General features: G+C 50.8%; 1 protein-coding gene across 1 annotated transcript in view; it reads left to right on the top strand.

Moving 5' to 3' along the window:
* Positions 1-13,243, top strand: part of ZC3H4 (zinc finger CCCH-type containing 4) — a 46,267-nt gene that overhangs the window by 25,328 nt on the left and 7,696 nt on the right. Inside the window, exons 6-12 of the mRNA XM_023736253.1 lie at positions 1,997-2,151; positions 2,844-2,940; positions 3,050-3,189; positions 4,044-4,154; positions 4,861-4,972; positions 5,493-5,602; positions 13,091-13,242. Of these exons, the coding sequence (XP_023592021.1) occupies positions 1,997-2,151; positions 2,844-2,940; positions 3,050-3,189; positions 4,044-4,154; positions 4,861-4,972; positions 5,493-5,602; positions 13,091-13,242 (877 nt within the window). The remainder of the gene's footprint in view (positions 1-1,996; positions 2,152-2,843; positions 2,941-3,049; positions 3,190-4,043; positions 4,155-4,860; positions 4,973-5,492; positions 5,603-13,090; position 13,243) is intronic.

The raw sequence follows: 13,243 nt of genomic DNA, 5'->3' as shown, positions 1-13,243 counted from the left end.
GTAAAATGGTACAACCACTTTGGAAATCGATTTGGTGCTTCCTTAAAAAGCTAGAAGTACCATACGATCCAGCTATCTCGCTCCTTGGAATATATCCTAGAGAAATAGGAGCCATCACGCGAATAGATACATGCACACCCACGTTCATTGCAGCACTGTTCACAGTAGCAGAAAGACGGAAGCAACCTAGGTGGCCATCGAGAAGAATGGATAAACAAATTATGGTATATCCACACAATGGAATACTACGCCAGGATAAAGAACAGCAATGAAGCCGTAAAACAACATGGAGGAAGCTGGAGGTCATTATGCTGAGTGAATTTAGTCAGTTACAGAAGGACAAATACTGTGTAAGACCACTATTATAAGAACTCAAGAAAAGGTTTAAACAGAAGAAAACATTCTTTGATGGTTACGAGCGTGGGGAGGGAGGGTGAGGGTTATTCACTAACTAGATCATAGATAAGAATTATCTTAGGTGAAGGGAAGGACAGTACATACTACAGGGGAAGTCAGCACAACTAGGCTAAACCAAAGCTAAGAAGTTTCCTGAATACAATCAGATGCTTTGAGGGACAGAGTAGCAGGGATGAGGGCCTGGGGACCATGGTTTCAGGGGACATCTAGGTCATTTGGCATAACAAAGCTTATTAAAATGTTCGGCATCCTACTTTGGTGAGTGGCGTCTGGGTCTTGAAAACTTGCAGGCGGCCATCTAAGATGCATCAATTGGTCCCAACCACCTGGAGTAAAGGAGAATGAAGAATACTGAAGACACAAGGAAAGTATTAGCCCAAGAGACAGAAAGGGCCACATAAACCAGAGACTTCATCAGCCTGGGACCAGAAGAACTAGATGGTGCCCGGCTACCACCAATGACCGCCCTGATAGGGAGCACAACAGAGTGTCCCGGATGGAGTAGGAGAAAGGTGTGGTGCAGAACTCAAATTCTAGTGAAAAGACCAGACTTAATGATCTGACTGAGACTGGAGGAACCCCAGAAATCTTGGCCCCTGGATTCTCTGCCCAGAACTAAAATTAAATTTCCGAGGCCAACTCTTCAGACGGATTGGACTGGACTGTGGGACATAAAGTGATACTTGTCAGGAGTGTGCCTTTTAGCTCAAGTAGATACAAGAGACTAAACGGGCAGCTTCTGTCCGTAGGTGAGATGGGAAGGCAGAGAGGGTTAGGAGCTGGTTGAATGGACATGGGGAATCGGGTGGAAAGGAGTGTGTTGTTAGTAGTATGGGGAGAGCAATTAGAGTCACGTAACAATGTATGTATAAATTTTTGAATGGGAAAAAATAAACACACAAAAAAAACAGGCCTGGAAGGGGCCCAGCGGCACAGCTGGTGGTGACAGGCCCAGAAGGGGTCCAGTTGATGGTGACAGATGGCAGGGCCAAGAGGAGCCTGTCCTGAGGGGGCTGAGAGGAGCACTGCGTGGCTGAGAGGAACTGAGAGCTATCCTGTGAAGAAGGAAGACTTTGCCTACATGCTTCCTGATCCTGAGTTGTAGCCTGTTCCTTATAAAGCACTTAAGTGTAAAAAAAGTTTTATAAATCCTAATCTCTATGCCTGTGGTTATAATAACTAATACAGTTGTCATGAATAGGAGTCTACTGGATGGCAGTTGGAAAAAAAGTCATGTAATTATATTAATGAGATATACTCTTTTTTTTTTTTTTTTTTGTAGTAAGTGTTTGAAATCCAATGTGTGTTGTCTACTCACAGCATCTCTGAGTTTGAACCAGCCATGACAAATGCTCCGGAACCACATGTAGCTGCGGGCTACAGCTCTGGGCTGCACAGGGCTGAGTAGGCAGACCCTGTGAGGCTGCTTTCAGGGCACCATCAGTCTCCCAGGGGGCTGGGAAGGCTTCCTGGAGGAGGAGGAGGACAATGATTGACCTTAGGCACAAACCTCAGTTGACTTGTGTCTCGATGGTGGGTCCACTTCTGTTCCTGCTCACCTGTCTGAATCTCTGCGCAGGCAGCCGAGGCCGTGGCAGGGGCTACAGGGGCCGAGGAAGCCGTGGAGGGTCTCGAGGCCGAGGCATGGGCCGGGGTGGCCGAGGCAGGGGCCGAGGCTCCGTGGGAGGAGACCACCCGGAGGATGAGGAGGACTTCTACGAGGAGGAGATGGAAGTAAGGTTTCCCTCTAGCCCTGGTAGGGTGGCCGGTGGGCTCACAGGCCTGCAAGCACCATAGAGAGCTGCTGTAAGACAAAGGTGGCAGGACGTGTGAGCCTTCTGATGGAAAGAAAGCATCGAGTGACAGGTTCCTTGTTTTTAAAAGGGTCATTTATTATCTAGGGATAGAAAAACTGGAAAGGTATAATAGGGTGGACAGAGAAAACAGTCTCCCTTCCACCCCGTCTACTCCGACGGTTCAGTTCCTGTCCCTGGAGTCTGCTGAGTGTCCTCTAGAAATATTTTATGTCCTTATAGCCTGCACATGTTTGCTTACTCCCCCCACACATGTGCACACACACGAGTGTACTGTCCTCACCGTTATCCGTATCTGTCAGTACTGGGTGAGCCTCCTTTCTTTTTATAGCTGCACAGTTGTCCAGGAGGAGGGATGAGGTGCTGCAGTTGATCTGCCTAGTGGGGTGGGGGTGTTAGGAGTGAAGACCACGTTGGAGGATGAGGACTCCCACACTCAGGTATGGTCTGTGAAGTGGGGTCACAGGCATGAGTCCCTGTGGTTGGTCACCTGCCCTCCGCTCTGAAGTTAGGGCGTCCTGAATACACAAACGGGAGAAGGGTCCAGTTAGGGACCGCGTTAAGTGTCGCCTACATGACACTTCCCTGCTCTCCTTCCCTCCGGACGTCCAGTATGGAGAAAGTGAGGAGCCAGTGGGAGACGACGATTACGACGAGTATTCCAAGGAGCTGAACCAGTACCGCCGGTCCAAGGACGGACGAGGACGAGGTGAGCAGGGGCCCAGGAGGCAGCGCGCTCAGTGGGCGCTCCTCAGGCAGCTGTAGGTCTTGGGTCCAGGCGAGGCCCCATGGGCCAACACCATTCCTCCCCTCCGCAGGTTTAAGTCGAGGCCGAGGCCGGGGCTCCCGAGGCCGAGGGAAAGGGATGGGCCGGGGCCGTGGTCGTGGAGGGAGCCGTGGAGGCATGAACAAGGGTGGAATGAACGATGACGAGGACTTCTACGACGAGGACATGGGCGTGAGTCGGCTCGTCCCCCTGATCTGATGTTCTTGGCCAAGGCCCCATCTTGGATAGTTTTTCATTTTAATAGTTGATTTCTTTTTTTTAATAACATGAATTAAAAGCAATATATAACTTTAATTATTCTGACAATATTCTCAGTACGTTACTTTTTTTTAGAAATAATTTATTTCATATGTTGTTGAGAATATACACACGGCATACACCAGTTCAACAACTTCTACATGTACAGTTCACTGACATTGATTACATTCTTTGAGTTGTGCAACAATTCTCACCCTTCGGATTTTTTTAAAGAAGGGTCCTGTGAGTCTGATCCTGTCTGCCGGCTCCTGTCAGCCATTCCCCATAGAGATGATCTATGTTAATCATCTTTCTTGGGGGACCTGCTGCTGGTGAGACCCTCTGTTCTTAAACACATCTCTGGCAGCCTCGGCAGTTCCTGAAAATGAGTCTCCGTGGCTAGAAAGGCTCTCAGCGACCCACGCAGTTAAGCCTGGAGGGTTTAGAGGAAGTTGCATGCACCCTCCTGGGGTATTCATGCGAAACTTGAATCTTCGGTCACCAGCACCTCCCAGCACCAGAGCTTTTTCTGTCAGAGTGCTGTCACTCCATAAGGCCAGGCTCCAGCCCTGCCTGCAGCTCAAGTGTTGGCAACAACCTGTCTGTAAACACTCTTGTCACACGAAGACACTCCTGTCAAGTGAACACCCACCCCCATCTGCCAAGTTCTCCTGTCAGTCTTTCCACTTAGACCCTGTCTCTACCTCGTCTCCCCCTCCCTTGTCTCGTGTTTCTCCCCCTCCCTTCTCTCACGTTTCCCTTTCACCCAGGCTCCGTGTCCCCAACAGGATGGTGGTGGAGGAAACTACCGGAGGAGCGACCACGACAAGCCCCACCAGCAGTCCGACAAGAAAGGCAAAGTCATCTGCAAGTACTTCGTGGAAGGGCGCTGCACATGGGTAAGGGGCTACTTCAGTCATAGGGCACCCTGGGGACCCCAGGTTCCTTCCTGCCTTCTGTTCTGCCATTTTTAAACGTGGCTTTTGTCCTCGTGGTTGCATGGTGGCTGCTGTGCCTCTAGGCATCACACCGAAGGGCTACGAGGAACAAAAATGGGTGAAGGGGTCTTTTTATTTGGGAAGTATTGTCCTCCCCAGGGACTTTTGCTAACATCTCACTGATCAGAACTGCAAGAGAGGCTGGGAAATGGAATATTTTTAGCTGAAGGCATTCTTCCCCCAAATAAAATTGGGGTGCTGTTATAAAGCATAGGGCTGCATGCTGGGTAGGTGACTAGCCTTGGCTGCCACGTAGCTGATGGCACAAAATTACTGTTGAAAATTGTGAAAGGGGAGATAGCAAGGAAGTGAAGGAAAGAGGAGGGAGAAAGGAGGTGAAGGCAGTGGGCTGGAGCTGGGAGAATTGGGACTTGGTGGGTCTGGAGAGGCCCGGAGGCCTGAGAGAAAGCACAAGCTGTTTCTAGAAGTCGGACGTCAGACGCTACCAGACTGGTGGGAAATGAGGTTGAGAGCCTGTGAGCCTGCCTTCCTGGGCCCGTTCCCCAGGTGGCCCTGGTTGTCCCTCCCCTTCCCTGTCTTCTTGTGGTGACAAAGTTGTCAGGGCTCACTGTGCCACCACCTTACCTTCTCGTCCCTTCCCTTTCAGGGAGACCACTGCAATTTTAGCCATGACATCGAACTACCAAAGAAGCGAGAACTGTGCAAGTTTTATATCACTGGATTCTGTGCCCGAGCCGAGAACTGCCCATATATGCATGATATCCTTTGTTACAGCCCGCATCGGGCCTGAATAAGGGGCAGGACTTCTCCTTAGTGGGGTGATGGCTGGCCTCACTGTGAGCGCTTTCTGCACTGGGCGCTATGCGTATCCACCTTAAATACTCCTCACACCCGCCCTGTGATGTGGGGCTGCTGTTCTCATTTTGCAGATGAGTACACCGAGGCACACACGCTGTGTGTTACTTTACATACACTCTCAAGACTTGCCTGTTGGCTTTCTGAGATTTTTCCAATTGGCTGTGGAGCTTAACTTCCCTTTTCCCACTGAGGATCTGGGGACACCACCCCAGTGCCAGCATAGCAGGGCAGGAGGAGCTCAGGAGCCCGTGTTTTAAGAACTGGGGCTGATCTTGGGTGTGCTACCTGCCCGCTGTGCCACCTCGAGCAAGGCACCTCACCTCTGAGCTCCCATTTCTTCACCTTCAGAACAAAAGGGATTGGCTTCTGTCCTCAGATAGGGTCCATGAAGTGAAGTGTTTACCTTAATTTGCCGTGAACGAGATTTCCCGTGTAAGTTGTACCACACGACTGGGAACTGCATCAACGGCGATGACTGCATGTTCTCCCACGACCCGCTGACTGAGGAGACCAGGGAGCTCTTGGATAAGGTGAGCGCCCACTTGGGAGTCATGCAGCGGGCCCACAGTCTCCCGTCGACTGGGCACTCCAGCCTACCCCGCTGTCCTGGGGGAGAGGATCAGAATTTCCAGCTGCATCAGTCCCAAGCGCTCTGGGCCATTTTAAGGAGGAAACAGGAACTGTGTTCTTTTCTGTGAGGGAACTTGAGCTGGTCCCGCATGTGTCTTATCTCTGGCCAGGGCAGACTGCTGCTGTTTTTAGTTGAGGGCAGCACCAGAATAAAACTATAAACCCATTGTCAAATAAATTCTAGCTCATGGTGACACTATAAGAGAGAGTAGAGCTGCCCCATTGGGCTTCCAAGGCTGTGATCTTTATGGAAGCCGACTGCCACATCTCTCTTCCCATGGAGCTGCTGGTGGGTTCGAACCTTAAGATTAGCAGCCCAGCACTTAACCGCTGTGCCACCAGGGCTCCTGTTGGGGGTGGGGAAAAAAACCTGTTGCTGTCTAGTCAATTCCGTCTAGTCATAGTGACCCTGTATGACACAGCTGAACTGCTCCCATAGGGTTTCCAAGACTGTAATCTTTATGGAAGCAGACTACTGCATTTTTCTCCTGAGGAGCAGATGGTGGGTTTATAGTGCCAACCTTTTGGTTAGCAGCCAAGTTTTTAACCACTGAGCCACCAGGGCTCCTGTTGGGTGTGGAGGGGCGGCTGTATGAAAGGAATGTTGCCTGGCGTGTCTTCAGACACAGCTGGTGACTTCTCAGTTGTCTCTTAGAGAGCGCCTGTGATGCCCAAAAAAGAAGAGTTGGGGTGGTTCCGTTTTGATGGAAACATCAAATATTTCTTTGCAAAACTTGTTAGTTGTTAGCTGCTGTCAAGTTGACTGACTCACGGCAACCCCATGTACAGTAGAGCAACAGGATGGAATGTAGCCCGGTCCTATGCCATCTTCACGATTGTTGGTATGCTTGAATCAAGTCCGTTGTTGCAGCCGCTATGTATTTTGAGTGCCTCATCTCCCAGCACTATATTGGACAGTATTCTGTTGTGAATCATAAGGTTTTCCTTGGCTGATTTTTTTTTCAGAAGTAGATCGCCAGGTCCTTCTTCCTGGTCTGTCGTAGTCTGGAAGCTCCACTGAAACCTGTCCACTATAGGTGACCCTGCTGGTATGTGAAATGTTGGTTGCTTAGCTTCCAGCATCACAGCAACACACAAGCTGCCACAGCATGACAGGCTGACAGACGGACTTTCTTAGGCAGTTGAGGAAGTACAGGAAATGGAGGATCGTAGAAGGGGGGTCTTCCTGGATGAGGCGTTAGGACCCTCTCACTTGCCGGGTGGCACTTGAAATTCACCCTGTTGTCTGTTGTTCTCCCCTAGGAGTCGGGCTTAGGACTTCAGGGGTCCCCAGTTCCCATGCATGTTTCCTGAGGTGCAAATGCGGTGAGAACAGGTCTCCTTTCAGACGAAGGCTTTCCTGCTAGAACTTCTAGTTCTTAAGATATTTTAGGAGTTGGGTTGTTTTTTCTAGGTGGAAAAGGTCGAGTCCCTCAGTGCATCGGCCAACTTCCGGAATTCATCCCTCAGTGACTGCCATGTTTAAATGGTGGCAGGTGCTGCATGGAGTGGCTCAGGGGAAGTCCTGTACAAGCAGAAGTGAGACAACATCCCCTTGTCGCTGGCAAAACATTCATGGAAAAAGTTGTCATCTTCGCCAGCCCCTTTGGGGAGCCTGTTACCCTAGGAATAGGGTTTTATAATCAATAATTACTAGAGTCTGAGTCATTTTGCAGTGTAATCAGTGGAAAGACTAATGATACCTCATTTCTCATTCAAAGAACTCAACAATGTCAGGCTGAGGCCTGCGCCCTGCTGGTGGCTCAGGGTTTGTGCTCAAGATGCAGTCCGACAGGAACACACCGCAAGCCATAGATTCCATGTAAAATTTTCTAGTAGCCGCATTAAAAAAAAGAAAAGCAAAAAGACAGGCGAAATTAATTTTAGCAGTGTATTTCATTTAACCCAGTATATCCAACTATCATTTCAACAAGCAGTAAATATGAAAACATTGTTGAGATATTTTGTATATATTTTTTGGTGCTAAGTTTTTGAAATCTTGTGCTTGTTTTACACCTGCAGCCCATCTCCATTTGAACTAGCCACATTTCAAGTGCTCAATAGCCAGTGACCCCCGTGCTGGACGACATAGCTCTAGGTGTCCTGATGAAAACCCAAAGCAAAGGGGGCAGTACGTTTCAGCTTCTGGCCACAGATGTTTTAAAAGCGTTGGTACCATTCCCTAGCTAAAGTCAAGTTCCAGTAGGTTAGAAGTTAGTGTTGAACCTGGAATAGCCATGCTAGAATTGAGTCTGGGTGATCAAAAAGTAAAACTTAAATGACCGTCTAGCCTCATTGCCATTGAGTCGATTCCGACTCATAGCGACTCTGTAGGATAGAGTAGAACTGCCCCATAGGGTTTTTAAGGCTGTAATCTTTATGGAAGCTGACTGCCACATCTTTCTCATGCAGAGTGGCTGGCGGGTTCGAACCGTCAACCATTCGGTTAGCAGCCGAGTGCTTAACCACTTTGCCACCAGAGTTCCTCAAATGACCCTGTAGGAAGTTGTCCTTTTAGTTGCCATAGAGGAGGAAGGACCTAGATTAACCCTAGTGAAGTCATGGGGCCCCTTGTGCTTTTGGCCTGGAAAGTGTTCAGCATAGTTGACCAGAGCTAGAGACCTGGGTCTCCCGGGCAGATCTGGGTCCTGGCTATGGTGCCACTGAGGGTTAGGCCTTTGAGCCATCCTCTCCTGAAATGTCTTTGCTCTTTTATTCAACTTGACTTTCCCACTTCTTGATAACATTTCCATCTGTCCAGAAACATCCATTTCTAGCCGTTTAATCCAGATGTGGAAATGTGCCTGCCTTTCTGGTTGGCATTGACCTTACCTGGAGTGAGCAGCGCAAGCAGTACAGACTTCCCTTCACCCAGATTCATCTGTTATTTATATTTAACTCCATTTGCTTTAGCATTTGGTCTCAGTTTATATGTGTGTGTATTTTTTTGAACCATTTGAGAGTGGTAAGTTGTATGCATCATGGCCCTTTACAGTTAAACACTTCAGTGACACCTAAATGTTCTGTAGTCACATTTCCAGTTTTTTTCCAGTTGCCATCAAGTTGATTCCAACTCATGGCAACCCCATGTGTTTCAGAGTAGAACTGTGCTCCATAGGGTTTTCAGTGGTTGAGTTTTTGGAAGTAGACCCCAGGCCTTTCTTTTGAAGTGCTTCTGGGTGGATTCAAACTGTTAACCTTTTGGTTAGTGTAAAAATGGCACGATGGTGTCTGAGATCCTATAACTTCAGGGGAGAGGAGAATCAAGATCGACCTCAGCCCAAGGCTGTTTCCTATGAAGTGAAGGTCAAACATACCTCCACCTGCCAGCCTTTTTACCTGACACCAGCCGTCCCTCTCACGGCACTCTACTTCTCTGCTGGGTTTGTTAATTCATTGCAGTGATCATACAGAACTCAAAATACTTACAATTATGGGTTTTATTAGGGAAGTAACAGGTTACAATTCAGGATTAGGAATGACTCAGGATACAGTTCTTCAGTCAGGACAGCTTCTTCTCAGTTGTGCCTGCAGGCAGGCCTCTCGGCCTCGCCTCTCGGCCTCGCCTCTCGGCCTCGCCTCTGCCCTGCTCGTAGGGCAAGTGTTACAAAGCTCTTTAGCTCTGCCAGTAAGTGCCCAAAGACACCCCACTCCGCCAAGAAGCCTTTTGCCCGAAGAGTCTCAGCTGTCTTGCTCCATGGGTTGGCACATTCACTGTAACCGCCTTGCTCCATGGGCCAGGAAGCCTACCATGCCATCTCGTTCTAGTGTTCTGGTTCTGCCGTTTCTCAGCCACTGCTTCTCATCATCTTGCACTGTCTCAGATGTTATTGCTTTCTCTGTCTCCTGGGTATAGGAGGTTCTCAGCGCAGGGACCTTGGGTCCAAAGGATGTGCTCCACTCCCTGCTTTTCTTGTTTGGTGGTAGCGAGATCCCCTCTCTGCTCTGGCACTGGCTCTTTTTTAAGCCTAGCATCGTGACAAAACTGACCAGTCCCCGCGTTAGGGTTCCATACACTGTATTTGCATGGTCCAACCCCAACAGGGGTTCCATGCACCTTATTCGCATTATTAGCAAGCTGTCCAGTCCCCTTTGTGGGCCACAAGTACCTTATTTGCATAATCCCACCCGATCATTTTGTAGGTGAAAAAGGCCTTGTAAAAGTAATCCATTGCACCGCAGCTAAGTGAGTTAATTGTTTATACCACCCAGGGATTCGTCAGGGTTATTGAGGTATAATATGTATCCAAAGTCTGTTTAGCGTACTGTTCTGTGAGTTTTGATGAACGCAGAATCGTGTAACCATCTCACCATCAGATATAGAAAATTCATCCCGTCACCTCAAAAACTCTTCTGTGCTCTCCCTGCCCCCAGCCTCTGGCAACCACTGACCTGTTTTCTGTCCCTTTAGTTTTGCCTTCTCAAGAGTATCCTATCAGTGGACTTGTACAGTGTGGAAAGCCTTTAAAAATACATATACATGTAGCCGTGTGGGTGTGTGGGTGTGGGTGTGTTGGAGCCTTTTGAACCTGGTTTCCTTCACTCAGCAAAGTGTGTTCACTCTTGTGGCGAGCATCAGTAGTTCATTAGTATTAGTTGCTGAGTAGTGTTCCGTTACTGTGGATAAACATAGATATATCCATACTGTTCCATTACTGTGGACGTATCTATGTTTGTTCACCCAGTCATCAGTTGAAGGACATTTGGGTTGTTTCCAGGTTGGGGTGAAAACTTAGAGTTTTTTACCAGTTGACTCGGGTTTATTTGTGCAGTGGGTGCTGGCCTCTTGGTGCTTGTCCAAGCTTGGCCACAGGCCTTTGCATTTCTGCCAGTGTGACACTTCTGTCCCTTGAGATTCTGAGAGGGTGGCTCTGCTTTCTGGAACCCCCTCAGCTCAGTCAGGACCAATCGTGTGAATGGGGTGGTGAGACCCAGACAGGCACTGGCTCCTCTTCTTATGGGAAAGGCCTGGAAGCTGGGCCACTTTCCCTGCTGGCTGCAAGGCCAGGGAGGGGTGTGAGGTGTCTAGACTGGGATGGGAGCTGCAGGAACAGGCACGCCCCTTCTTCTGATGGTATCTTTTATGTATTTTAAACGAAAACGTTCTGGGCTCTGGAGCAACAAAGACAAGTGAGAGACGAGTCAGCGCCCAGGGTGGGAGACGACAGATGAGTGAAGAGATGAGAGCAGGGAGGCAGTATATGTCCAGAGATGGAATCTCCTTCAGGACATGTGGGGTCCGCACGGGGTGGGGGAGCAGGGTGCGAGGTGCGCACCCGGGGAGCGGAGACGGGAGCCTCGACCAGGGTGCGGCTGGGAAGGTTAGGTGCCACATGCAGACTCTGCCTGGGGAGGTAAGAGCTCAGGAGGATGGTCCTGGCGGCGGCAGTGGCTGTTCTGTAAGTCAGGGCTTTAATTCCTCCAGTCCATCATGGATTTATGAGGTGCCCTCTGTGTGCTGAAAAGGAGTCCTTGTGGCACAGTGGTTAAGCGCTCAGCTGCGAACTGAAAGGTCAGCAGTTCAAACCCACCAGCCACTGCACAGGAGAAAGATGTGGCAGTCTGCTTCTGTAAAGATTACAGCCTTGGAAACTCTATGGGGCAGTTCTACTCTGTCCTATAGGGTTGCTATGAGTTGGAATTGACTTGCTGACAATGGGTTTTTTTCCTGTATGTTGAGTGCTGCACAAACGTCAGCAAAAAGATCAGCACAGTCTTGATTCCTGGAGAAGAGGGATGCTGGCCAGATTGTCTGTGTGCTGTGCTGAGTATTAGGACAAGTACGGCACGTTCTGCAGCCCCAAATGGGCACGAGAGGGCAGAGCCCCCTGGATGGTTGGCAGCAGTGGGTACCAGGGTGTGAGGGAGAGGAACGGGGCGTGCCGGGTGACAGCTGGGGTGCAAGAGAGAGTGGAGGCCAGACCAAGGAAGGTGCTGTGGAAGGTGAGGGTGGAGAAAAGATGTGGTCAAGCTTGTTCGTGTTTAATGAGGTATGACCCTATTACCTTTCTTTCACCTGCGGGCATTGAGGAGCCATCGAAAGAATTTAGCCATGGAGGCATGGACATCTTTGTGATGGGAAGGCTGCTCTGCCCTGCTGGGGTGCAAAGAGTGGTGGGGGATGGGCAGGGGGGTGAGGCCAGAGTGCAGGAGAAGTGGGTGGTGAGCTGTTGAGGGGGGCCGGGCGGCAGCTCCAGGCCAGTGTCAGGTGTGGGGATAAGAGGAGGGTTGGGTTGGGGATGGACAGGTGGATGGAGGGTCTGTTGTTGGCAGAGCCGAGCTCGTGCCAGTAGCACAGGAGGCGGTGTAGGGAACACGGTGGTGGCTCTGGTTCCAGACTCGCTGACTGAGGCACAGCAAGGGTCAGTGGTCTATCATGCCTGGCTGGAGAGAGGGGGTGGGGGCAGGACTTTGGGGAGCTGGCAGCACAGAAGTCCTCCAGGGGAAGAGCGAGTGGGGAGCAGCCAACACCTTCACCTCCCGGCACTGCCTTTGCTCTCTATGACGAGATGCTCTCTGGGGGCCATCATGCAGAGGGAGACGCGGGCATTTTCTTGTCTCACTCAGTCATTCGCCCAACAGATGTGCTTTCAGTGTGTGCTGGGCACCGCCCTTGGCACGAGGTGCAGCGATGACCACAAGCAGGTTGGGCCTCTAGGGCACGTGCTGGCGACACCAGGCCAGGGCAGTGAGGGAGCCCTCGAGGCAGACACTCGGAGAGAAGTCTACAGGGCTAGCTCGCCCTAGGGAAGTGAGCAGACCGTGGTCAGGGCAGCAGACCAGTAGGACCCACGGGCGGTGTCTCCACCCCGAGAACAGCTGCGCGCCATCGGAAGATGCTGGGCTGGCCCTAGCCGGCTGCTTTCAGCACTGCTTCTCAGGCGCCACAGGCACTTGTTAAGATGCGGCTTCCAGCAGGTCTCCCTGTGCCGTAGATCACATGTGGTTTCTGCTTATCCTTTTTGCACCTCCCCCAGAACCCACCATCTTCTTTGACCCTCTAGTAATAGTAAGGAAGAGAGAGAAGCTGTGAGCTACCTGACACACATTGGCTCTAAGCCTGGCCAGTCAGTCCTGGGGAGAGCCCCACCTGTCCTTCGGGCTCCTCCCAGAGGGGTCCTACTGCTGCAGCCCGGCCGCCGCCGCCCCCGACCCAGGGCAGAGGAGCCAGCAAAGTTTATCTCACAGGCTCGTGTGAGCAGTGCCAAAGCTGAGGTGTGGCACCTCAGAGCCCGCATTAGGATCCACTAAGGGATCTGTGTCGGGGTCCCCAAGACCACTTTCAGATTTGACCATGTGCTAGCAAGCGGCCCTTTCTTTCTAAGGAGGGCTGTGGTGCTGTCAGCGCTGTCAGAGGCTCACTCCCCGTGTCCACTCTGTCCCCGCAGATGCTGGCTGACGACGCAGAAGCGGGTGCTGAGGATGAGAAGGAAGTTGAGGAACTGAAGAAGCAGGGCATCAACCCCCTGCCCAAGCCACCGCCCGGCGTGGGCCTCCTGCCCACCCCACCTCGCCCACCCGGCCCCCCGGCCCCAACCTCT

The sequence above is a fragment of the Trichechus manatus genome, unplaced genomic scaffold (assembly GCF_000243295.1).
Source record: "Trichechus manatus latirostris isolate Lorelei unplaced genomic scaffold, TriManLat1.0 scaffold00087, whole genome shotgun sequence".
Lineage (NCBI taxonomy): Eukaryota > Metazoa > Chordata > Mammalia > Sirenia > Trichechidae > Trichechus > Trichechus manatus.
This window is presented reverse-complemented; position numbering and strand designations above follow the sequence as displayed.